This window comes from Antechinus flavipes, chromosome 3 (genome assembly GCF_016432865.1).
Source record: "Antechinus flavipes isolate AdamAnt ecotype Samford, QLD, Australia chromosome 3, AdamAnt_v2, whole genome shotgun sequence".
Taxonomy (NCBI): domain Eukaryota; kingdom Metazoa; phylum Chordata; class Mammalia; order Dasyuromorphia; family Dasyuridae; genus Antechinus; species Antechinus flavipes.
In genome coordinates this window covers 87,999,348-88,025,927 of record NC_067400.1, presented here as the reverse complement: position 1 = coordinate 88,025,927, position 26,580 = coordinate 87,999,348, and the positions used below count along the sequence as shown (strand labels likewise).

General features: G+C 36.2%; 1 protein-coding gene across 3 annotated transcripts in view; it reads right to left on the bottom strand.

Moving 5' to 3' along the window:
* ENOX1 (ecto-NOX disulfide-thiol exchanger 1) overlaps positions 1-26,580 on the bottom strand; it is a 345,774-nt gene that overhangs the window by 92,002 nt on the left and 227,192 nt on the right. For all 3 annotated transcript variants that reach the window (XM_051983858.1, XM_051983857.1, XM_051983856.1), the window contains one exon: positions 18,014-18,198. In XM_051983858.1, the coding sequence (XP_051839818.1) occupies positions 18,014-18,198 (185 nt within the window). The remainder of the gene's footprint in view (positions 1-18,013; positions 18,199-26,580) is intronic.

Here is a 26,580-nt window from a genome sequence, read left to right as displayed (position 1 = left end):
CATGTACATGTGAGAAAGGGTTAGACTAGAATATTTCTATTATGCTTTCCAGCTCTAATATTTTGTGAGGCTAAATCCCTGCTTAACAAAAGAAAATGAATGTTAGATTAGGGGGGGAAAATCAATAAAGAAAAATCCCAGGCATCCTCACATTAGGCATTTCACATGTAGAATGCACAGCTAATCAGTCATGCTCATTGCAATGAAAGCTCTGGATGTAGTATCAGAAATGGTCAGAACACAATACTCGGCTGGGCAAGTAGCCTGATGAGACCACTAATCAACAAGGAATCAGAGGGCTATGAAAGACAAACCTTGGGAGATCTTGAATACTCTGGAAATGCTTTGAAACGAAACTGAGCTTACACTAACAGATGTCTAGTCCCTAAATTACTCTGCACCCCTCCTCCCAATGACTTGGAGTGATAAATGGGAGGATTACTGGGGGAAAAAAATTATATAGTAAAAAGAAACTCAGCACGCCAGCATTTTTATGGACTTTGCAGTTAGGTTATTACCCAAACCTTTCTGAAATAAATTGTGAGTAGCATTGAAGATAAGAATTACAAACCTCTAGGGAAGAAATATAAACCTGGAGGAAAGAAGACAAGATGTGGAGCATTAGTGAAGGACAAAATTGTGGAGTAGCTCTCTGTGTTTAAATGATTGAAAAATGTTTAATGCACTGTTTCGATGAATGACTTACTCCCGATGACATGTAAATCTTGGGTGAAAATATACATCCCTGAAACCTGCTGATGAAACTTTCTGTGCTAGCCAATGAAACCAACTGTGATTGAGTGGTACTTGGCTTAAAACTAAAATGTATCAGGTAGGAAATAAGTTAACTGAATTATATGGGGATGTAAGAGAGAGACCAAATGAGTTCTTTGAGTAGTATCTTTGATTGGACCCTCTAGTCTAAAAAGTTAAGTGATTAGGAGACTGGAAGAAATTTTATTATATATTTGTTCATAAGTAATGTAAGTAAATCTCTTTGAACAAAGGATCATATAATAAAATTCCTTTAATATCATCACCTCCATTATGTATAATCTTTCTCTTTCATTGAACTTTCACAAAATTAGGCTTTAGTTTTGATAAGTTAGGAAGAAAATTTCACATTCTTTTCTCTCTCTGTCCCTTCCTCCTCTAAGAAGCTAATGCAGATAAAAGGCACAAAAAAACAAAAAACAAAAAACTGAAGACACAATATATTGTGTCTCAATTGATCAAACAAATCAGTGAACAGCAAAGCAAGTTAAGCACTGACCAATGAAACTGTCCTTGATGACTATTTGCTCAAAAAAGAAAGTCTAGTCCTTAAGTAAATATCACATATTTGGGAGGCTCAATTTTCAATTCCAAATGTTCAATTTTAACTTTAACTCTCGAAAGTTAGTTAATGTGTCAGTCAACATTTCAAAATTATATATAGATGGCCTCAGGACACTTATCAGGATTCTGGTTCTTGTCTTATCTGGATTGCTTCTGCTCTTCTCTGCTGCTTCTCCTGGTTAGATATGATATTAGTACCTAAGAAAATACTATCCTTATCTCCCCACTTTTCTCATTATTTTACCTCTTACCTCTTGTATGCCTCCTAACTCATTTTCCCTACCAAGATGATTATAACCACAGTTTTTGCTGACACAGGAAACTGGCTAGTCCTTCGTGATACTCATGTTTCCCTTTTCCCACCAGCTGTGTATAGAAAGCCCTGGACCACTACCAACTACAGCCCAGTGGAGGGACAGGCAATTATGCAGTCTGGCTGGGAGTCTGACACCTGTTATATACATGCAGAAATGCCTTCTGCAAGAAGTCAGGGTTTAGGATTGAACTGGGGGATAGCACTGAGTGGCCAAACCACATGCTGTGGACTCAAGGCCAGAGCACATGGATTCATTAAGGTCGTCCCCAAAATGAATCAATCATCTTCCCTGAAAAAAATGTTCCCCTTTCTAATGTCCCAACTTCTGCTGATGACACCGTTTTACCATACAAGTCACTTAGACAAACTCTGGAGTCATCATAGACATCTCTCTCTCTGTCTCTCTCTGTCTCTCCGTTTCTCTCTCTCCTCTTTCTCTTTGTCTCTGTCTCTCTGACTCTCTCTGTCTCTCTATATATCTCTCTCTCTCTCTCTGTCTCTCTCTCCTCTCTTTGTCTCTGTCTCTATGTATATCTCTCTCTCTCCTCTCTCTCTTTGTCTCTGTCTCTATGTATCTCTCTCTGTATCTCTCTCTCTCTCTCTATATATATATATATATATATCTGTATGTATCTCTGTCTGTATCTCTCCCTCTCTGTCTGTATCTGTATCTCTCTCTCTCTCTCTCTCTCTGTTTCTCTGTCTTTCTGTCTGACTCTCTCTTCATATTATTTTAAGCTACATTGGAAAAAGTCCTATATTCAGAAGGCCAGAGCCTGTCCTGTTCTATCCCTTCTCAGTCAGACCAAATAATCAGAGAGCAGAGGATCTTTTGGCAGGAGTGTTTAAAAGAGATTTGCTTTTCAGGGACAGATTGAATTGGATGGCTCCTGAGATCCCTTGCATCTCTATGATAATATTATCGAATATGCTCCCTGAGGGCAAAGACTATGTCGTTTTCTGTCTTTATACCTCCTGAACCTAGCACAATGTAGGTAATAAATAATGGCTTGTTGAATTAAAAATTAATCATATTTTCATATGGTTGAAGGTTTATATTGGATAACAGTCACAGTGTGAAGATCTGGCATGTATTTCATTCCATCTGAGTCCAGTTAGTCTAGTCTCTAACCTGCCTTCTTTCTTTTAATATCTTTTATTTTTAATCACTCAAATTCTCTGATATATTCGTTCCTCTTTCCTCTGCTAGAGAACCACTGTATACAGCAAAAAAAAAAAAAAGAGAGAGAAAGAGAGAGAGAAACTGAACATTTTAAAATAATCTGTCAATATATACAATATTCTACTCTGAAAAGTAGTATAGTGATGTGTTTTCTCAAAACGCTTCTTTGGCAGTATGTCTTTTTTGGGGAAAAGAAATGATGTATTCTATCCACCCTTAATTAGGGGCACCTGGTTTCTCCATTGCTAGATTAATTTAGGACTTCATCATAAAAGTTTACATTTATACAATACATTAGGAAGACAAAACTTTTAATAAATACTTTATAAAAGTATTGAATATGGATTGGAAGGGATGTGGAAAGCCACTGAGTCCAAACCCATACCTGAAAAGAATTCCTTCTACAAATACTTGACAGTTGGATCAAAACTGAAGTTCATCTAACTTTAAATTGAAGACTTCCAGTGGTACAGCTAGTTGGGACAGTGGAGAGAGCAGTGGAGTCAGTTCAAATCTGACCATGGTCAAGTCACTTAACCCTGATAACCTCAACAACAATGACAAAAACATACTACCAGTGACCACTTTCAAGGAATATCTAATGATTAGACTGTTTTTTAAAGCTAAATATATGTCTCTAGTTAAATTCATTTCTTATGGTCCTACCTTCTGGAGCTAAAAAGAACAAGTCTAATTTCACATAATAGTTATTCAAACATTTAAAGAGAGAAACCATTCTCCAATCCACCACTCAGCCCCACATTCTCCCAGTAGTCTTTCCTTCCCCAAATAAAATAACTATCGTCCACTTCTGCCCACTCTCCAACTTATCTTAAAATCTGGTACCCAGGACAGAATTCCTTTGATCCTTATAGTAATCCTTTAAGGAAGGCAGGGCAAGATTATTCCCATCGTGCAGATGAAGAAACTTACTGAGAGGGGCACTTGACCACAATAACACTCATGCTATGCCCAATTCTCTTTCCTCTCTACCATGCTGTATGCCTTCTCTGCCAAGATCTGGAAGCATACAGCTAAAAGGGGCAAGTAAAACTTCTTGAGGTTTACAAGGTGAATGCCATATTTCCACTGTGGTATTTTCCTTCCTCTAGTTCAAACTTTCTGATGGCTTCATTATTTTTAGAAGGAAAATTAACTAGTGAGTTTGTGTTTGGTGATAAAACAAATTAATAGTACCTCAAATATAGTTTGTGAGGATATGAATTCTCCCCTATTTAAGTTTTATTAGGGTCTCTTTCTTATTTTTCTCATTCTCCCTCTCAAAGCTTGAAAATTTGTTTCAATAAATAAAAGTTGTATTTCTCCCATTCTTTCTAGTGGGTTTTACTCTGTGCGAAAGGGGAAAACAAAGCAATTTAAATCATGTAATCTGAGAAGCCTGACCCAATGGAATTGGTTTTCAATGACTTTTATAAGAACTTATTAAGTACCTACTATGTACAATCAAAGTGATTTGTGGGGGGGTCCAATAAGAGAAATAAGTAACATTTTTTACAACAGTGAGGGAAGAGGGGTGGACATGAGGGAAGTCATGGTTCTTTAGCTTAAAGAATAAATAATAAAGAAGCCAAAAGGCTTTCCTATAGAATGGGGTGTTTTATTGAGCATTGATGAATAGGTTGCGATGAATAAGTAGGAGGGATTCTAGGTATGAGGAAATGTGTAACAAAGGCATGGAATTTCAAAAGTGTAATGATGTGGCCACTGAAAAAAGAGGAAAGTTAGAGATCATCAAGTCTAAGCTGAGTAGATGAAAAGTAGTATGAGATAAAGCTGGAAAGACAGGGTAATATCAAATCATAAAGAGCCTTAAATGCCAAATTGAGGATCCAGTTTATTCCAAGGAGGTGAGAGGTAATTATTGGATTATCAGAATTACAAAATCAGATTTGTTTACATAGAAGGCTAATCTGACAATGGCATAAAGGATGAATTACAAGGGAAAGAATGGAAATGAGAAGTTCTTTTGGGAGACTGCTTCCACATTGGAGTTCCACAATGGGAATTAATGAGAACTGGGATGAGAGGAGGCAATAGAAAAAGAGAAGAATGGACAGATTTAAGAGCTGTTACAAGAAATCGAATAAACAAATTCTTGACAATTGTTGGATATGGGGAAGGTAAAGAGAGGGAAATGCTGAGAAAAATATCAAGGTTTGGAACATGTATGATTGGTTAAAAGAAAGTTAGTGCTGCACGAATGGAAATCAATATCATTCCAGGAGAAATAGGATAAGAAACAGAGCAATCAGTGAGCAGGTAGATTTGGAGTAGGGTAAGAAAAATTCAATTTTCAGACAATAGCTATAATAACAGTTAACATTTGGTTTGCTGTGAGTTTTATGAATGTAATCTCATTCTAACAGCAAACCCATTTTAGAGATGAAGAAATTGAAACCAGAGCCACACAATCAGTTGGTAAGTGCCTGAGGCAGGAACTAGGAATATCTAGACTTAATTTAGCAGTTAAGAAGCAATTTTCTATGGGCAGCTAGGTAGTGTAGTGGATATGGCACCCACTTTGTAGGCAGGAGGACCTGAGTTAAATCTAGCCTCAAAAACTTATTGTGTGACACTGTTCAAGTCATTTAACTTTAATTGTCTCAAAAAATAAAAGTACTTAAAAAATTTCCTGCTCAAAGGCATATAGTAGGTTACATAGCAAGAAAGTAGAAATTCTGTTTAAGAAGAAAAGTTATTTATGGTTCTCTCTGGATTGCTTGCTCTACAGATCCTGGCTGATATCTATGACTAGACAGCATCCCTTGGGGAAAAATATGGCATTCACATTTAATGGTCCTATTCTACTTCAGAATGATATGGTAAAGAATTAACTATCTAATGCCTAAAAACTGTAACCATTAAAATATAAAAACCTTATCTTTATGTATTTTTATGGCTTTTCAAAGGATTTTCATGAATATTACCTCATTTAGTGCTCACAGCAACTCAATGAGGTAGACAAGGCAGATATCATTGTTCCCATTTTACAGATGAAGAAATTGAGCTTTAGCAAAGGTTAAATACCATATACAAGGTCATGTAGCTTGTAAACGAGACCTTTGGCCCATGCTGCTTTGGGATCTGGGCTACCTTAGAAAAACCTTCCTATGGCTGTCTGGTTAGGTACCCAAAGTGCCCCGGCCTCTGTAGACCGCGCTTCCCTTCTTGGAATAAGCTAAGATCTTCTGAAGCATCAATGTGTTTGGGGTGGGAAAGATCATGCAATCCAACATCTTCTTTTAAAAGATAAGGAAAAGAAACCCAGAATAGGCAAGTAAATTGTAGTGAACAAGGCTATATCCTGATGCATCTTCCTTTCTCCACTCCTAAATGGGTACCCATGGAAAAGTCCCACTGGCTCTAAAAGTGCTTAAAAACAGTCAGATCTCTTCCGTTAAAAATACTTGGCTCAAAAGATGCTTTGAGTTTTACGTTTTATCATCTCCTCTGGGCCTTCCCTGCTGCATGATAATTTTTTCCCTCCATTCCTGCTTATATATCCCACTCTCTCCAGCATCTATTCCAAATCTCCTTCTCTCTCTTCAAGCTAACCATCCCCAACCCTTCCTCTTCCCTCTCAGAAGGAGTAGGATTGGGGAACAGGGGGTTTAAATTCATTGGCAGCGAGAGCTCCCTCTCCCTATGCAGAGAAGCCACTTTCTTTGTCACTGGATTTAGAGAGTTGGTTGGGGACACTGAGATGATGACAAGTGATTTGCTGAGGGTCACAAGTCGGTGTGTCAGAGGCAATGCCTGACTGCTAGATCAGCACCCCATTCACTATAGTTTTTCCCTCAGCAGAAGGCAAATACTTCACTGGAAAAAGACTGAGATGTTCCATCATGGGCTTCCTCATCTCCCTAACTCATCTCAAACCCATCGTTCACTCTGTTTTTTTTTTTCCAGTATCAGATATGGAGAACTGGCCCTTCCTGCAAACACTTGAGCCATTAACTCTCTCCCCAATTCTCCTTTCTCTTTTAAGGAGCTGGAACCTTTGAGAAACCCCTTTCAAGTGCCACCATTTACAAAAAACCTATCTTAATCAAACCCAGTTGATGGGGTCTTCCCTAGAGATTTTGTGTATACATAATTTTCATTTAATTTTCTGCACATAAATTACTTCTCAATAAAATGTTAGTTGCTTAAAGTTGGAGTTTTTTGTTTTGCCTTAGAATCCCTCACTTAGTACAGTGCCCAATACATAGTAAAAGTTCAATAAATACTTTCTTTGAATATTCGAATGATGCATAGTCCAAGGAAAACTTTGAGAATCCCAAACTAAGTTGTTGTTTTTTGTTGGTTTTTTTCTTTTGGTTTTCTCTAGAATGATGCATCATACATCATCAACTCTCCAGGAGAGGATTTAGCTGATAAATATATTAAATAGTGCATATATTCTAGAAGTACCTCAAAATGACTTTGAGCTGTCTAGATGGAAGGTACTACATATACACAAATGATACTTATTATTATAAATACTACTTTTAGACCATATTTGTCCAGGGTGGCTTAGTGATGACTAGGCAGCAAAAAGGAATAAAAATTTCCTTCACAGTCAACATACATTCACCCATGAAGATGATTGGAAAGGGACATTGTAGTGGAATTCTAGCACTTACAAATCCTAGAGTTTTATCTTTCAAACATTTGTTTTAAAAAAGAATTAATCATGAGAATCAACATATTCTTGTGTGTGTGTGTGTGTGTGTGTGTGTGTGTGTGTGTGTGTTGCTGAGGCAGTTGGGGTTAAGTGACTTGCCCAGAGCCACACAGTCAAGAAGGAAAATCAATATATTCTACAAATTTTCTGTCGTGGGTAAAATATTGGTAACTTTTTGTAAAGATGTATAAAATGTCCTTCATATTTTACTTGTATTTATGCACATTTTAAAAACAAAGAAATATCAGGACTGTAAGCAAAATTGGACTCATTAAACATGTATTCTCACATTTCCCATCTTCTACGCTTTGGAAAGACTCCAGATATTCTGTAACTTTTTTTTTTTTAAATCAAGGTTTTAGTACAGACTCATAAAGTAAGGGATATTTGGTAAGCCTTCTTTTCTTTCTCTAATTATCTTATTTTCTTTCCCACTCCAATTTTATAAGTCTGAAATAGTAATTACATAGTTATACAGTATTTTCACATATGGTAGATAATAAACATAGCCTGTCAGAATATTTCCAGAGTAAGAGAAAAAGTGACTGTTTTTCCCTTTCCGCTGGCATGTCCTATTGGCAGACATATTCTTTATCTTCCTTCTGCACTTTGAACATATTTGAGTTTCAGGATCCATCTTGATAAATATTGCAGAGAAGGATGAATTCCTGCTAATGTTGGTTGGGTAGCTCACATTTCTAAGTATTTACATTCAATTTTTCATGACCAGCACTGACCTTCTCTTCTAAGACAACTCTCAACAAGCCTTGCTTCCCACATACTCTCATTCTTTTAAATTCTTCATATACATCAAAACAACATCTAACAGTTTACATGGATTTGATTTTTATGCTTGGCTTATTTCTGTTTCCTTAAATAAGTTTTCCTTATTTCCTGTTGTGCTTCTCTTCTTGTACATGAACTGTTTGTTTTTCTTATTGCCTACTACCATTTTCATCTTATCATCTTTCTGCAAAAACTTTCTGTATATTTTCCTTCCCTCCTGCATGTTTCTTCCCTTTCCTGTGCAAACTACCAAACTGTCAAAACTATCTTCCTAATGCTCTACTTGCCAACCTTAAGAGGTTCTACAGTTAATATAGGATAAACTGTGACCTCCTCACCTGCCACACAGAGCTTTTTGCAATGACTCCAGTATTAGCTCCCCCCCCCCCAAAAAAAAATGTCCTTTTAAGGAAATCATTCTGGTCTCAAAATCTCAAGTTCAATCTTTGCCTCTAACAAGTACAGGCTGTGTGATTTAGGGTATTATTGAGCCTTTTATTGCTCTAAGCTGTTCTCTCCATCATTAAAATAGCCTTTTTGTTATTTAGTCATTTCAGTCATGTCTGATTTTCTGTGACTCCATTTGGGATTTTCTTGGCAGAGATACTAGAGTGGTTTGTCATTTTCTTCTCTAGCTCATTTTACAGATGAGAAAACTGAGGCAAATAAGTTAAGTGACTTGCTCAGGGTCACCACGCTATTAAATCTGAGGCTAGATTTGAACTTAAAAAGACTCATCTTCCTGACTTCAGGCCTGACTCTCTATCCACTATACCACTGAGAAAAATCATATAATTACTATTCTTACATAAGAACATTTTAGTATTTAATATTTTAAATAATATTTAATATAACAAGGTTATTTGATTTGATCCTCATAATGTCGTTGCAATAGAAGAATTATTTTTATCCTCATTTTACAGATGAGGAAATTAAGGCTGAAAGAGATTAAGTGATTCAATGTCCCACAGCTACCCAGCTGTCTCCAATAAATGTCCATTCCAATGATTCAGATCCTTCTATATTAGAATCATTTAGAGTGAAGTTTGCTTTTGCTCTATGGATTTTTTAATCTAAGTACTTTTAACTTTTAAAATCTTACTGTTTTCAAGGACTTTAAAAGCTCCCGTTTACATAGAAATAATTACTATTCTAATTAATAGAATACTTATTCATTAATGCAGGTCCCCAAAGACCTCTATTGCCCAACATTTGATTAGCTTAGAGTCATTTTGTTAGAAAGCAATAAAAATATATTTCTTTTCAAATGTTTTATAATTTGGATTTTATCCTACTTCAGATTAGCTTTTCAGACAATAGAAATAATGTTGCATAGCAAACAGATTACACTTTTTAGACAATATACATATGCAATTATTTATATTCATTTTGTGTGTAAAACGTATTTTGTTTGCTCTTTGAAAGATTAGTTGGTGACATCGACTTTATACTGAGCCTAGCAGTAGACTACATGTGCATTTTTATTTATATACATATATATTATCACTAAAGTTAAGTTCAGAAAGACACAATCAGATTGGTTTCAGGATGATAGATTTTTCTACCATGGCAACTCTCAAAGACCATCTACTAAGACTATAGTCTACACAGGTGAAGAAAGGAAACAACCATAAGAATTCATGGCTTCTTGAAGCATTGATGTGTTGATACTGGTTCCACTCATCCTAATTAATTTTTGGCCTTTGTTTCCTGAAAGTGGTCGAAACAGCTAACTAGATGTAATCTTTATTAATCTAAAGTCAAACAGGGTTAGAACAACTGTTCTACTGATGGAATCTGAATGCAGATTCAAGCATTTTTTAAACTTTATTTTTCTTCATCTGTATTTTTTTTCACAACACGATTAAAATGGCAATATGTTTTATATGACTTCACATATATAATAATCTATATAAATTGCTTGCTTTCTTAATGAACTAGGAGAGGAGAGAAGGAGGGAGGAAGAGGGAGGATTTGGAATTCAAAATTAAAAATATTAATGCTTAATTTTTTTTCAGATGTAATTGGGGAAAGATAAAATATTAAATAAAAAAGAAAGGAAGAAAGGAATAAGAAAGAAAAAAGGAAGGAAGCAAGCAAGGAAAGAAGGAAGGAAGGATGGAAGGAAGGAAGGATGGAAGGAAGGAAGAAAGGAAGGAAGAAAGTAAGGAAAGAAGGAAGGAAGGAAAGAAGGAAGGAAGGAAGGAAGGAAAGAAGGAAGCAAGGAAGGAAGGGGGAAGAAAGGAAGGAAGGAAGGAAGATAGGAAGCAAGGAAGGAAGGATAATAGGGAGGAAATGGGAAGGAAAGGAAGGAAGGGAGGGAGGAAGGAAGATAGGAAGGAAGGGAGAGAAGAAGGAAGGAAGATAGCAAGGAAGGAAGAAAGATAGGAAGGAAGGAAGGAAGGAATATAGGAAGGAAAGGAAGGAAGGAAGGAAGAAAAACTATTATACATGGACCAGTGATTTACCAGCATGAGACAGTTGGTCTGCAGGCTAGCTTTGCTAATGCTATTATAAAGTATTGCCTTAAAGTATTTATGAAATCATCTGTATCTTACCTAAGGGGGGGCCTGCTGGCATAATCATCATTAGTCACATACAATTTTATGATCCCCACTTATAATTACATCCTGTTGTTATCTGAACATTACCAACCACTTCAGAAATCAGAATTATGCGAGTTTAAAAAGAAATTTATACTTTAAAAATGAGTTATTATTTAACAAGAAATAGCTATCCATCATTGAGTAAGAATAAAAAGAAAATTCTGAAAGCACATCTTGAGACTACAGTTATGCTTAAACTCCAATGGGTGATCATAAGATACAGAGTGATTTCAACTGTGTCTGTTCTCCATTTGTGCACGTATAGATAGAAATGGAAGCCAATACCACCACCTGTGTGGCAGAGATACAAGTTAATTTCATTGCCATCTTAAGATCAGGTAGAGGCTATCATGTGTTACCATGGATACAAGCTATTATTTCTCCTTTGTTTGAGACCTCTGAGTGGGCATGATATTAAACTGTGACACACACTTAATGCAAGGAGTGAACTTAGAAGGATCTAACTTCAATGCAATAACCCAACAGGCTTTCATTTTCAGGAACATGGATTGCTAGATTATTGTTGACCAGACATTTTTCTTCACAAATAGGTGTAGAATTGTGCGATCTGCTGAGAATTTCCCGAGAAATGAGGGAAAGAGAAAGGCTGGGGGAGGGTTTTCCTTAAGTATAAAAATAATCCCCCCAATTATCTACTTTGTTAGGAAGATGCATTAGGCAGGCCTGATTTGACAAGGGAATGGTTTCCAAAATAAAGTTTGATTTTTTTTTAAAAGAGAAATGATGGAAACAAACTATTCTCTATTTGCTTTCCTGAAAAGAGTGACTTTTTATCTTGCCAAGTTATGAGTGACAGATTTCAATATCATAGAATTTGCAGGCGATGAGGCTGGGGGAGATGGGGGAAGGATAAAAATCAGAAAGTGATAGGAATTATTTTTGCTTTATTTAATCTCCCATATTTCCTGGTAATTTTATGACTTAAAGCATGGAATATGACTTTATATACCACTATATGACTTAATCAATACTCTAGTACATAAGTCCCTGCATCTAGGGCCATCTCCAGTCATCCTGATCTATAGCTGGCCACAGGACCCAGGTGCTCTGGAGGGAAAGGGATTCAGGTGACCTTGCACAGCCTCCCTCACTGAAATCCAACTCATTTGCACTTCATGGTATCATCTCCCTGAAGTCAAGGTCCTCTTCCAGAACAAAGGAAAAACCACAACTATAGCAGTGTACTATACATAGCAAAATGTATACAACTATTGATGCAGATCATCAATATGTATCAATAGGTATACTTTTACAATACATAGCAAAGACTCCCTAAAATGGAAGGCATCACAGACATGGATTCTTACAGAGAAGTCTGACTCTTAGAACCATAAATGGGCACACAATAGCTAACTTTTCTGATTGGTGAAAATAAAATTGATTGAAATTATTTTGAATACACGAGGATCACAAAAGGGATTAAGCTGAATTTCATGTTGTTGTTTTCAGAATGGAAAACTAAGCTGTTTTGGCTGTCATTGCTGTGGACTTTTGATGAAACTTCTTCCTACTGGGGGGTCAGGCTGAAGATCATTTTTCTTGTTATATCTTGCTGTTTTGTGAAGTGGTTAAAAGTGGTTGCTTCAACTATGTGGAAATAAATTAACACCTATGTGAGTGCCACATTGTCCAGCCAGGCTTAGAGCACTTGAAGAATATAGGACACATTAGAACGATCATTTTCAAAACAAAATAAAAAATTAAGCATGAAGAGATATTTTTGAATGGATTTTTTTTTATTTTTCCCCCTTTAATGTATCTACATATATTACATCTGGAAAAATTTATCTTTAGGATGTGAAGAAGAATAAGCTCTTGTATACTCATCTCCTGAGTGAAACCTCTTAGTGTGATATGAAAGTGGCACCTAAACTACTAAACATAAGATATGTCTCTAGAGGAAGAATAGGAAGAACTTCTCATTATTATATCCAATCTCTCTCTCTTTTTCTGTAACATATTTGAGCCTTGCACAGAGTAGGTGCTTAGTAAATGTTTATTGCATACTTACTGAATTAATATAAAAAATGAACACTGAATACAGTCAGGTATAGCTGACATACTAATTGATTTTGTTTAAGAATTCTTTTATTTATTTATTTGCCTTTCCTTTTTCTTTTTTTTTTTTTAATGGATGACATTGAGAAAGAGAGGTATAGAGCCAATGTTATGTTTTGAAATAAAGTTGCTATAAAATAAAGTCACAGATATAATTTTTTAATGTTTAAGAATTGTAGTATTAAATCTTTTTTTTTTTTTTTGATGGGGATAAGTTGAGTCCAGATCTATTTTCGTTAACAAAGAGTGAATCCAAGAAACTCCCTCCTCATCATAGACTCACTCTACTACAGTTGCCTTTCATTTACTAAATTTTTTGAAAACTGGTTCTATCTTTGTCAAAGATCAATATTTTAAGTAACTGTTCATGGGCTGGTAGCAAGCATTCAGGGAATACATCAGTAGGCAACTCTACCTCAGAAATATAGAATCAGAGCTGGACAGAACCTCATAGACCACCCCCCACCCAATCCAAACTCCACCTGAATTGAAATCTCTTCTCCAAGTCACTATCCTTGAGGAATAGTTATTGAGTTTATTTCCTTTCCTTCCTAATTCCTAAAGAACCTGGTCTCACATTTTCTGTCACTGTATCAGGCAACATGATGCAATAATTGTTAGATGCTGTCTCCTCAAATAAGGATTTCGTGAACTTATCAACAGTGTGAGAAACAGGAAAGAGCTCCCAGGGGAGTAAAAGGGGCCCCCGCTGATACATGGCAGCTTGCAGATTGAGGTGTGATGTTAATGCTTTGGGGGAAATCAACAGACCCTCATCCTGGCACAGGGCAGAGAGAGACGTCCCATGTCCTGACCAGATGGATGTCCCCAGGAACTCCACCCACAAGGCAGCTGTCATGTCTATTTCCAAATGGAGGAACCTGAGAAGTTATGTGAATGCCATTTTCTGGCTGGCCTTTGAAATTCAGTGATCTGTCCCACACATATTGAGAGCATCAACCAGTTAGTGCTCAAAGCCAAGATTTAAAAATTTCTTGAAGGAGACAGATGTCAGTACATAATTTCTGGGACTTGGTTAGTGAATTGTTCTCAGACTCCAAAGCAAGCAGCATAGCTGAATGGATTTGAAATCGGAAGACCGGGGACTCAAGATACAGTACTATGACTTAGTTATTGTGGCAAATCATCTAAACTTGATGATGAGTCTCAGCTTTATTATCTTCAAGGTGGGAACAAAAATAGAAATGTTAAATACAGGAACGTTAGACGAGAAGAGAGAAAATCACAGCGAAAACAGGGAAACAAAGAATTCCCAAGAGGTAACATTAATGGACACCCACAATTATTAAGTAAGTACATCCCAAAAGTCTTAGTGCAGGATGAAAGCTTTAAAACTGCCCGAAGACTTTTGGGACAACTGGTACAATACTGGCTTATAGAAGGCAGGGCACTGTGGCTGTCCTGAGAAGCAGCACATTGACTACATGACTGGTATTAGAGCTAGAAAAACTTGCTCCTCTGCTGTGTGACTGGGTAAATCATGTAACCCTTCAGGGCCCCGGGCTACTCTTTAAACTTATAAGTTGCCAAGAAGTACCCACAGGCAATAGAAGAAGTTCCTTATTGGGAGACCCCTTATATAAATAGTGTCAAAGGTCTGTCGACAAAAATTTACAAAGCTCTTTATACTTCTTTTATCACTTTCCCCACACAACAATTCAGAAGAACCAGTTTTATTTTCTTCAAAATTGAAGCAATAATACTCGTGCAACTCACCTCAAGGGACCATGAGGAAAGTGCTCTGCAAACCTTAATGTCTAATAGAGTTATAGAAATATGAATTATTATTAACCTTTTCTTACTATCTTGTTATGGGGGGAAATGATAGAAGTGTTTCTTGAACCAGACAGTGTTCAATGAATGGGGGCCATTATTATTATTGTTACGAGTCATTGATTCATTTTATTTCCTTTCCTCTCAATTGTTTCTGCTTGGTTAATGTTCCCATGACAGTTACATCTCTAATCATTTGAATGTTTCTGTAGGCAATTCATGATCTTGAACTTACAGAACCATCCAGGTGAATGGCGGCACTAACCTGGGCATTTACAAATAAAACAGCTTCTCTGCTTGATATGTAGCCTCATTTTGACCCATGGGGACAGACTCTGATCCATGGAGAGATAACAGGGAGTAGGTTACCCATTGTTCTTTTCTCCATCAGCTCCTTCCAAATAAGGGGCTCTCCCTGAGGACCCTAGTAAGTTATTCTAGAAATGAAAGCGTTACTAGATGTTCTTTATCTGCCCCCATCTTAATGTAAATGAAAACCATTTTCTTTCAGAAAATATTCTCACATTGTGAGAATTTGTCTACTCTGTATTATAACTTGGGACTTGAAATCAGAAATCATTACCTCAAGGTCTATACTCTAACACCATCACAGAAGGGGAAATCTTGCTTCCAGAAGGAAGCTAATACAGTAGTCTCCCCTAGGACCTGACTGCACTCCATGTTCAAGTTATGAAATAATAAGTAGGGACCTAGGAGTATTTGCATTTTACAATTACCTTAGAATTTGCTTTAGCTATAACCTATTCACAAGGCAATTTACAAGCTAAATTTTTTATCATGACTTTTCAAATTCTCTTTGGGGATCTATCACCCTCACTTATTCCATCTGTTACTAAGGTGCTGATTTTCCTTGGTGTGCTGTTCCAACACGAACCAGCTTCCCTGTTTTCTTTGTGTGATCCTGGATATATAGACTTAGCCCTAAGGAACCCAGGATATGTTTGAATGGAAGGTGGAGCAAGCCCACATATGAATTAACAGGGACATGAAGATCCTTCCTTTATGGCTGGAGAACTTGGTAGATTCCTATGGTTATTTAAACAATTATCAAGTGAGATAATGCACGAAAATCGTTTTGTAAACTGCATAAGTGTTAGGTAAAAGGGAGCTATGAGTACTACATAAAGGAATGCATATTTTACCAAGGGGACAGGGAGAGAAATGGATGGCCATCATTAAGTGATTTTTACCTCTGAGTATCCAGTACTAAACTGGGGAAATGAACCAATTAACTCACTGGAAAGATACTTTAAGATTTCAAGACACATAATCCTAGAATTTCAAAATCATACACAGTTTCAGTTATTTGCAAGGCAACATAGTCTAACAAGAAACAATTTCATAATATACAGTGTCTACTGAGCTTTGGCTTGAAGACCTCTAGTCAGAGAAAACTCACTTCTCCCATTTAATTTTTGATTAGGGACATCATAAGGATAGATTTTTGTCAATTCTCTATATCCCTCCTTTGAAGATTTTTTGGTCTAAATTCTGACCAGAATCCCTTCATTCCAGTCCTTAAGACAACCACGGCTCTTGCTTTCCCCTTTCTCAATCCCAGCACCCCACAATCCAAGCTCCTTTCTCTTGCCATCAAAGTGCCCATCTATGTTCCTTTCTGATAACTTCCAGGAAATATGGACTCTCAAATTCAACCTACCCAAGCAGAAAGAGTAGAAAACTCTTTCAAACCAACTCATATAATTGTCCTGTCTTTTGGGGGAGTCTAGCAGTGACAACATCAGTAGTGGCTACCCACTGACATTGAGCCAACAAGCACTTAAGTGCCTGTTATGTGCCCAGTACTATAGTAGGCAGGGTGGAGATACAAAGGAGGCAAAAGGCATGATTTCAACCCTGATAGAACAAACAAACACAATAGTGAAACATGAAATTGCAAGTTCATACTTTTGCAAAACCAATTGAGGGTATTTTTGTTTTAAACATTTTTCTACCTAAAAGATACATTAACAAGACTTTAATGACCATTTGATGTTGAAACTTGATTATATTTAAGATATCCATCTCTCTATCCATATATCTCTATCCACAAAAATACAGATAGATAGATATTATAGTCATAGAGATAGATAACAAGGCTTTAATGAGCATGTGACATTGAACTTGGTTAAATTTAAGACATCCATCTCTCTATATAAGTTTGTAGATATTGATGTATAAATAGATATTATAGTCATAGAGATAGATAACAAGACTTTAATGAGCATGTGACACTGAAACTTGGTTAAATTTAAGATATCCATCTCTCCACATATCTACAAATATATATATATATAAAATATATAATATAGTCATAGAAACAGATAAGGTTTTAATGACCATTTGACATTGAAATGTGATTAAATTTAAGATAGCCATCTCTCCATCTATATCTATAAATTTATAGATATAGATATATAAATAGGTAAATAGATATATAATATAGTCATAGAAACATATAAGGCTTTAATGACCATTTGATGTTGAAACTTGGTTAAATTTAAGATATCCATCTCTCTATCCATATATCTATATCTACAAATATATAGATGTATAAAGATAGATATATAATATAGTCAGAGAGACAGAAATAGATATATGCACATGAATAAATAAATATGTATATATGTATGTATTTACAGTCTTATCTATTTCTTTTTATAATGTGTTTGTGTGTACATATGTGGTCAGGTTGTTGATTAAAGGAGGCTTCCTGATCTTCTGGACTATATCCATGGTCTTGAACAAACCCAAGAAGCCATCTAGGACACATTACTAAACCTGAAGAAAATCAGGGAACTCCCTTGATTTATCCCTGATTACATCTATATTATATATACAAGAGATGTAAGTTTTCTGAAATTTCAAATAGCACTCTCAAATGAGCAATAAAGCCTCCTTATTAATTTTTCTTCTAGTTTTTGTTACATATAAATATACCCATATATATATATATACACACACACATATATAAATGCCCATTTATCTATGATGTGTATTTCACTCAGCTACATCTAGAGCCTTGCCTTTTTTTTTTTTCATTTCATCCAAGTTTAGCCATCAAATTAATTCCCTCTCCCTCCACCAATGAGCACTTTGGGTTTCATTTCCACCCCATCCTGTTGGCCTGTGACCCATCCCAGGGGGTTCCCAACTCTCCAGGCTCCCATGGATCAAGGGTCAGGAATCTGGGGCTGAAATACCTGCTGCATGCCTTGCATGGTCTGCTGAAGAAACTGCAGCTGCTGGTCCTTAGTGAGGTTCTCCTCGGTGCGGAAGAGCTGCCCTTTCTCCTGCTTCAGCAGCTCTACCTCATTCCTGTAGGCGTCCAGCTGCCACCGCAGGCTGTCGTTCTCTTCCTTGAGGGCATACGCCTGGGCAGCCAGGGCTGAGGGGACAAACAGCAATTTCAGACACAGGGCTCAGCGAAGCGCCTGGTGGGGGGCAACAGACCTACGTGGGACTTCTGCTGCTGGGCTTCTTGCCGCCAGAGGGATCTGACCACTGAGTAAAGAAATGGCCCTTGCCAACTCAGGCTAGAGCACCAGCAGAAAAACGAAAAGAAAACCCCCCAAATGCCTTTGCTCATGGTGGCTAAATAGGATGTCCCAAAAGCTTTAATGCAGATTCATTTGATCTCTTAAAGGTTAAGTCTGCACTAAGAGTTTTGGGACACCCTATATCCCAACTTTCACAGTTTTAAACTGCAATAAGACTTTTGGGACACCCTATATCGCAGCTTTATAGTTTTAAACTGCAATAAGACTTTTGGGACACCCTATATCCCAGCTTTAATAGTTTTAAACTGCAATAAGACTTTTGGGACACCCTATATCCCAGCTTTAATAGTTTTAAACTGCAGTAAGGCTTTTGGGACACCCTATATCCCAGCTTAAATAGTTTAAAACTGAACTGAGACTTTTGGGATATCCTATAGCTTAATAGCTTTTAAGCTTTAATAGCTTAAAACCTGTGAAGTCAGTTGCCCTTTATGGGACGGGTCCAGGATAGAGGCAGACATTATCTAGCAGATTTGAGTCTTGCACTCATAGTTTTGTGACCATGGGTCAACCCCTTGACCACTCCAATACTCAATTTCCTTATCAATGAAATGAGGAAAACCACCACTATCTTGCCTTCCCCACAGAACTGTCATCAGGATTCAGTGGAGTAGATTTGAAAGTACTTAGTAAATTCTAAAGCATTTTCCAGCCATGTAGCACTGGGACTGTCTGGTAGTATTTTACTCCTAAGTTCTCATGAAGAAGAGTCCATGTTTGGTGGGTTTAGAGTTAGAACTGTTTTCAGAGAGCAGCTAGTCCAATCTTCTCCTCTTATAGATGAGGAAACCAAGGCTCTTAAATGACCTGCTCAGCATCTCATAGGTAATACTTTTCAGAGGTTGGATTCTCTGACTACACAGAAGGTATGACCTTTCTCCTCTTACTTTAATATTCTATGTCCACAACTTCTTTCTTTAAACCTGATATGTTCAATAGGGGACAGAGACTTTTGTTTCTGCCTCTGTATCGCACAGTGTCTGACATAGTGAATATCCATGAAATACTTGCTGAATAAATAAATGAATGATGATGCAGTGCTAGGTGGAATGGGAATGCTGATTAAAGTCCTGAATTTTGTACAAATAGTAATATTCATTTGTATTCTGATTCCTTTCTTTTTATGCCGTTTTAGAATCTTGCTTCTTAACACATCAGAGGATCTACCTGGTCCAATGGATATAGTGGAATCTAAGGATCAAAAAGAAATCTACCTGTAGCTGAGTTGACCCTCTACCAATTTTTTCATATCCTATTTCATTCCGCAAATTGTTCCACAAAATTCTATTCCACTTCACAAGTTATTGAATTCTTACCATATGCAAGGTACTGAGGATATAAAGAAAATTAAATAGTCCTTTCCCGCAGGGAGTTTACATTTTAGTGGGCTAAAAATAATCTTTTCTTTCTACCAGAATAGTAACTTGGTTTTCTTTGTTTTGTGAGCAAGTTTTTCTTTTTTCTTCCCAAATCAGTATTTATTAGATGCTCAATATGTGCAAAATACTGAGCATACAAAGGGTATTAAAAAACAACTTGCCCTTTAAAAAAATTATTAACTTTTTAATTTAAAAAATTATTTTATTTTAATTTATGGAATAAAATGAACATTTCCACAATATAGTACAACAAAAATATTACACATGAAAATGAAAATCTATTTATGTACAACTTGCTATTAAAATTACTGTATAAAATTCTTTTTGTTTCCTTCCTTTACCTCTGTTCCCCCCTGAAATGACTATCATTAAATACAAATAAATATAATATATATAAGATTATTGTATTCATACTCCTATTTGTCAGTTCTTTCTCTGGCCAGCAGGTTTTCTTTTTAACAGTCTCTATGTTCTTGGATTTTTATTTGATACTCTCTCCTGACACAAAATTTAATTAGCAATTGTTAGCAATAGAAAAGGAAATCAACAATGAGAATTTCACTTGGAATTCTTTTTTCCATTTTTCTTTATCTATTGAGATTGATACTGAGTGAAAGAGAACAGCAAAATTTAGAATACTGGCAGGGTGGTAGAATGGGATGAGAATTGGGTCTGGGGTCAGAGGACCTAGGTTTGAACATCTTACTCCCTATTGGACCCTGAATGTGTCACATGACCTTTCTAGAGCAAATTGATTTTCTGATAAGAAAATGCCTGAATGAAGTTGAGTGTTCATGTTGGAGAGTGGAGAGAGCAGAGGGGCTAGGTCGGGGAAGGTCTGGAATTCAGATTGAATTAAGGCTTCATGTGTTAGCCAGCCTGGAGCTCTGATAGATTCTTGAGCTGGGGAGTGGCAGGATGAAATTTGTGATTTAGAAAGATTAGTCTGGCAATGCTGTGCTGAATGGATTAGAGGATGGAGAAATTAAATAAACAAAAGTTTATTCTCTGGGTGTGTACAGGCAATTTTACAGCTCTTTGGCTATTAATCCACAAAGGCAGAAAGAGAGCCAGGACAGATTTGAGAATAAAGACTAGATATTTTAACCCTTTACAATCCAGCTTCAATCATTTTTTCATAACCCAAGATAGCAATCACTGCTACTTTGATCTGATTTACTGTAAGGAGGTTTCATTTGACAGAGGAATGATGTAACAGGGCAAAATTACTGAAAATGCGAAGATTGAAAAAAAAGTGTTGGCTCTACAAGCACATTACTATATTAGCAACACTGAAAGACACTTAAGTCATTTCCTTAGCAAGCTCTATTTGGCCCTTTTTCAATTTAGAATGGCATTTTTATTATCATAACTGATAGCAGGTGTTTGTGAAGAAATCGATTAGTATGCAGGACTGGAAATTACATTTTCCAAATGAATTGCAGAGTCTGCAATATAAGCTGAAATCTGTGTAGCAAAATGTGCCAGAACCATTATTTAAATAAATTATCTGAGCATAAATACATAGGGAAAAAAGGGCCATCCATTCTTTGGGGGCTTCTCTCACAATCCTATGGAATGGTACCACTGTTAGTTCTTATTCTTGCTTGAGCCAAATGACCAGTGAGCTTGCCAAGCATGACATAGCAGCGTCTACATTCCTGAAGAGGGATGTGATATCATTATAAGAAAACAGCTGTAATATAAAAAAAAAAAAAATCAAACACCATAGCCAATTCTATCAACATTTTTATAATTGGGGTGTATAAATGATTCATGTTCCTGATTAAATGATTTCAAGCTTGATATTTACAGATTTTTTTTTTGTTACCCATGTGGTAATATTCTAAAGGGTGAGAAATCATATATTGACTCCACTTAACTTCAAGGCACCTGTGTGTAAACATCAATCAGAATGGGACCACAGATCTGAGGCTATTTATCAGAGAAAAGCTATTTACTTAAGACTATATTAGGCTTTTTGGACAAGGGAAATAGCAAAAAAAATAAGAAAGAAGGAAGGAAGGAAAGAAGGAAGGAAAGGAGGGAGGGAGGGAGGAGGGAGGGAGGGAGGGAGGGAGAGAGGGAGAGAGGAAGAAAGGGAGGGAAAAAGGGAGGAAGAGAGGAAGAGAGAGAAGGAGGGAGGGGGGGAGGGAGATAGGGAGGGAGGGAAAGGAAATAAATACTGATAAATTTGGATGCAATGAAATTCACAGGAGCTGAAAATCCCAAAGGACTGAAAACTAAAACTTAAGAACATCTTTTTAGTTCATTTTTTTCCAACTCTCTTAGAACATCTGGCAGAACTATATTGTTATTTCAAATTAAAAGGTTTGAAAAGCATAAAAATCAAAGCTTTCTTGATGAAATATATCTCCTGAATGACTGTGTAATGGATGAATGGACAAATGAATGTGTGATAAATTCTACTGTTTTTTTTTTTTCTTTCTGAAATTCAGAGAATAATGATAGTAAACTTCTTGTTTGGAATGCCAAAAGACACTCTGTTGTATAGTATAGTCTGGTTAACTGAGATTAGTACAGAGTCACAGAACATTAGGGCAGGAAGAGACCTTATTTGCAGATGAGAGAGATGAATTAGTTTATATAAATCAGCTAGTTAACTAGTAGATATATTGGTACTTGGAATGACATAATGTTTACAAAATTTCAAAGAATTAGAGTACAATAATAGAGTATCCATGAAACTACATTGAACACAAATTAATCTTTGATGATTTGTAAGGCACAGTAAGGACCTGGAGAGTGATGATCCTTGATATCACTAATCAATCAACTAAGAGTTTGCTCAGTGAGTATCATGAGCCTAACACATCGTACTTAGTACTAAGGAACAGAAAAGAACAAAACAGGCATCCCATTTTAAATCATTGTTAATACAGTGATGCTGGGGATCACTGAATTTTTTGAGATCTTTGAAAAGTGGACTCATATTGTCTGACCTACTTTTCTCTATGTTAATATGATCTCTAGCTCCTGAGAAGCTAGCAACTATCCAGAGTTTCCTTGGATAAAGTTGGTAACATGTTTTACTTCTTTTAAGTAAATGATCTAGTAAAAACATCGAAATTTCTAAGTTATCAGCTAGAGCTGGCTTCTGAAAATTAATTAGCACAATATGAAAAAATATAAATGTTATTTTGGGATTTGTCCCAGTATCCTGATAACATATTAATATTTTTTCATGCTCAGGCAAGATATAACCAAATAAAAGAACATTTTAACATATTGTTTCAAACTCTATCTGTAGTTCTCAAGAACTGTAAATCTTTGTGTCACTGGGGAAATGTGGATATTTAAATTTCTCTTCATAGTGTCAGAACTGCAAGAAGGCTGAAAGCATATACTTATTGTTTATTCTTCATTTTCTCAGTCAAATAAAGTGCTTTAAGGTCTTCCTCATCTTGCATAAGCTAGAGGGACACTGTTTTTGGTACAATGACTCTGACTCTGAATTAAAAAGCTCTGAGCTTAAATATTGCCTTTGTTACTCACTTATTAGGCGACTTTGGGCAAATTATCTAAGTTCTCAGAACTTCAGTTTACTCACCTACAAAATGAAGGGATTTCAATTAGAAGAGTATATATACAACATTGGGATGTACTAGTTTTCCAAGTCTGGGTTTAGGTCCCAACACATGAATCTATTGGAAATTTAAAAGGCAATATCTGTTAGCACCTTGCTCTAGGGGCCTTTTTTCCATGAAATGTTTCTTGATTCCTTTACCTTAAATGTTCTCTCCATGTGGCCTCAAATTTTCTTGGAGAGCTTTGTCTGCATTTTTTCCTGGCCTGTCATCCCCTACTTTCTGTAATACTTATTTGTTCATATATCTTGTTTTCATATATTATATTAACAAAAGGCCCCAAAGGAAAGGGTCTAATTCTTCTTCTTTTTTTTTTTTTCATCTTGGAGTTCCAAAATAAGAGGATCTTCATTTAGTCTGATGTCCCAAAAAATACTTTTTAGAACAGTCTTGGGAATAGTACATCAAATGGGAATCTTAAAGACTGGGTTTTCTGCCTCTCTGACACTGATCAACTATCTACTGTTATCTTCTCTGCCTGGTTTTCCCTTCCTCTGAGGTTATTTTGAGATCTACCCACTGCTTATTATCTAAACTTAGTAGAGATTAATGAATCAGTGTCAAGAGATTTGAGCTTAATGGCCAAAAATCACGTTAGGATCCTGATGGAACAAAAGGCCCATGGAAACAGCATTATTATATTTTCCCATTTTTTTAAAAAAAGAAATTGTTTGTGTTCTTTTAAAAGTGTTCCTGAGTGTTTTTCCCCATACATTTATCTTTTTCTACCAAATACTAAACTCCCTGAGGGCAGTGACTAAATATTCTTTCCCTGGCATTCTGCACAGCTTTAATACACACTAAATATACAGGATAAATGTTGACTACTTCTAGAGCCATCTTCTGTCACTCTGATTTATATTTGGCCACTGGGGCCCTGATGGTCCAGAGGAGAATATAAGGCCAATGACTTTGTGCAGCCCTCCCTTACTCAATTCCAATTCACTAGCATGTCATGGAGTTATCTCCCTGATGTCTTGGGCCTCTTGGAGAACCAAGGACAAACTACCACAGTACATACTAAATATACAAAATAAATGTTGACTGAAGAAAGTTTGAAAACTCATCTAAAATAATATAATTACTTTCTGCATACTATTTTACAAACTATGGTTCATATATTCATTTAAGACTCCTTATAAGCAGAGATCTCAAACTTGAATAGAAACTGGGGCCTCTAAACAATATGTGAAGGATCTCTATTGATTTATAAAACTACACATTAATATTATCTAGGTTCTGTTGTATTTTCATTTATTTTGTTAAATATTTCTCAATTATATTTTAATCCTGAACCAGATCGAACTCTGGAGTATTGTGGGTTATGTTTGATTACTCTGTTTATAAAAACCCTATAAAATATAAAAATCCAAGTACAATAGTCATTTTCTAGATAAATTGAGACTATCAGGAACTGAATGGTTCTGTCACTAGCAGTTAGTGGTCATTTTCACAACATCAAAGATTATGAAACTTCTGCCTGGGGAAGTTCCAATTAACCAGACTAATTTCCAGAAGAAATAGGTTATGAATTCCATGAAGGTCAAGGTCAAGACCATGTAGAAGGTCGAGACTCCAATTCAAGATTCAAAGAAGAATTTAAATCTTGTTTCAATTATTTATTAAGTGTTTAATCCTGGGCAACTATCCTCAGTTTCCACATCTGTAAAATGGGAATAATTACACTACTTCTTAGAGATTTTGTAAAGATCAAAATTAAATAATATATGTAAAGGGCTTGGCAAACATTAAAGGATGAAATAAGTGTTAGCTTATTATTATCATTCTTCTTTGTGTCTTTCATAATGCTTAGCATAGTAAGTACTCTTGAAGGAATTAATGAAACATCTGTGTCAAAATTTGAAGCGATAGAGCAAGCAGTGTAAAGAGCGTAGAACAGCAATCTTCCCCAAATTGCTTATAGAAATCCTTTTAGCTACAGCTTCTCTGGATTATTATTATAACTCAGCACTGAAATAACATTTTATATTTGCAGAGTGCTCTGTAGTCAGTGTACAGGATGTTATTAGTAAGACCTAAACAAAAGCATAACAGTGTCTATTTCTGTCGGGTATGAGACAAAGGCAATAAGTGTATTTGGGGGAGGAAAAGCAAGTCTAGAACCTGTCATTGCAATGGCTTAAAGGTGAGTTTGGAAGATGAACCCGCAGTCGGTACCTAAAAAAAAAGCAAACCTAAATGAATCTTTTTCCCTTCATGTATTTTTTTCCTCTTATGCTTCTGGGTTTATATTGAGTCTAACTGAGAATCTACATCACACATTTTTCCCCATTTATTATCCCCAGTTTTCTCTCTCCCAACAATCTTTACCTTGTTTGCAAAAGAAAATCAAACCATTAAGAATACTATTTCTTTTTCAATACTAGGTTAATCTTGAATTTAATAAAGGCATGCAGAAAAAGAAAGGCAATATGAACTTCACCAAACATTAATTAAATATCAATACATGAAGACTGGCCTAGGCAAGGATTCATACAATGTTTAGGCAAGACACAATCATAGCTCTTATGGATGTTCTTAGGATCTTAGAAAAGCAAGAGAAAAACTCAGAAAGAAAATCTACACTTCCAAAACTCTTCTTACTTGTTCCTGCACTGCCCCAAGTCTAAAGCTGCGAGACACTCTTTCTATTTGAATTTTATTTGAAAAAAGCCTCCCTGCCTTTAGGGATCTTCTTTAAGAAAAACTGATAGATACACACGGACAAGAATCACACTGGAAAAGGAAGCAAAAACTGTGACTTCCACTGGAGAAGGGAATGTCCATACTTCTGATGCATCCAGGTATCACAGAATAAGCATGTGCATTTTAGTTTTCTTTTTACTCTCAATTTCCTGTCTCTTTGCCTGTTTGCAATCTCTAATGCCTTTAATTAATCTCCTTTAGGTAATCATTGTAAGAATGACATGGAGTAAAGATAGGGACAGGAAGGAAGAGAAAGAAGGTATAACAGGTTCCCATGTTTAGCATGAGGATCCAGTCTTATTACAATTTCACTTCTCATAGGGCACTGCAGATTGCTTTATCAGAAGGGGAAAGCTTCAAACTTTCCCTCACCCATCCTGAAGCATTTCCTCCCCATCAGCAGCTGCAGGAGGACCATCCCCACCAACATCACTCATATTAATAAACACTCTAAACTTAAAGTAAACATCAGGTTTAGAGTGCTCTTCACACAGTAACGCTGTGAGATAGTCAGTGC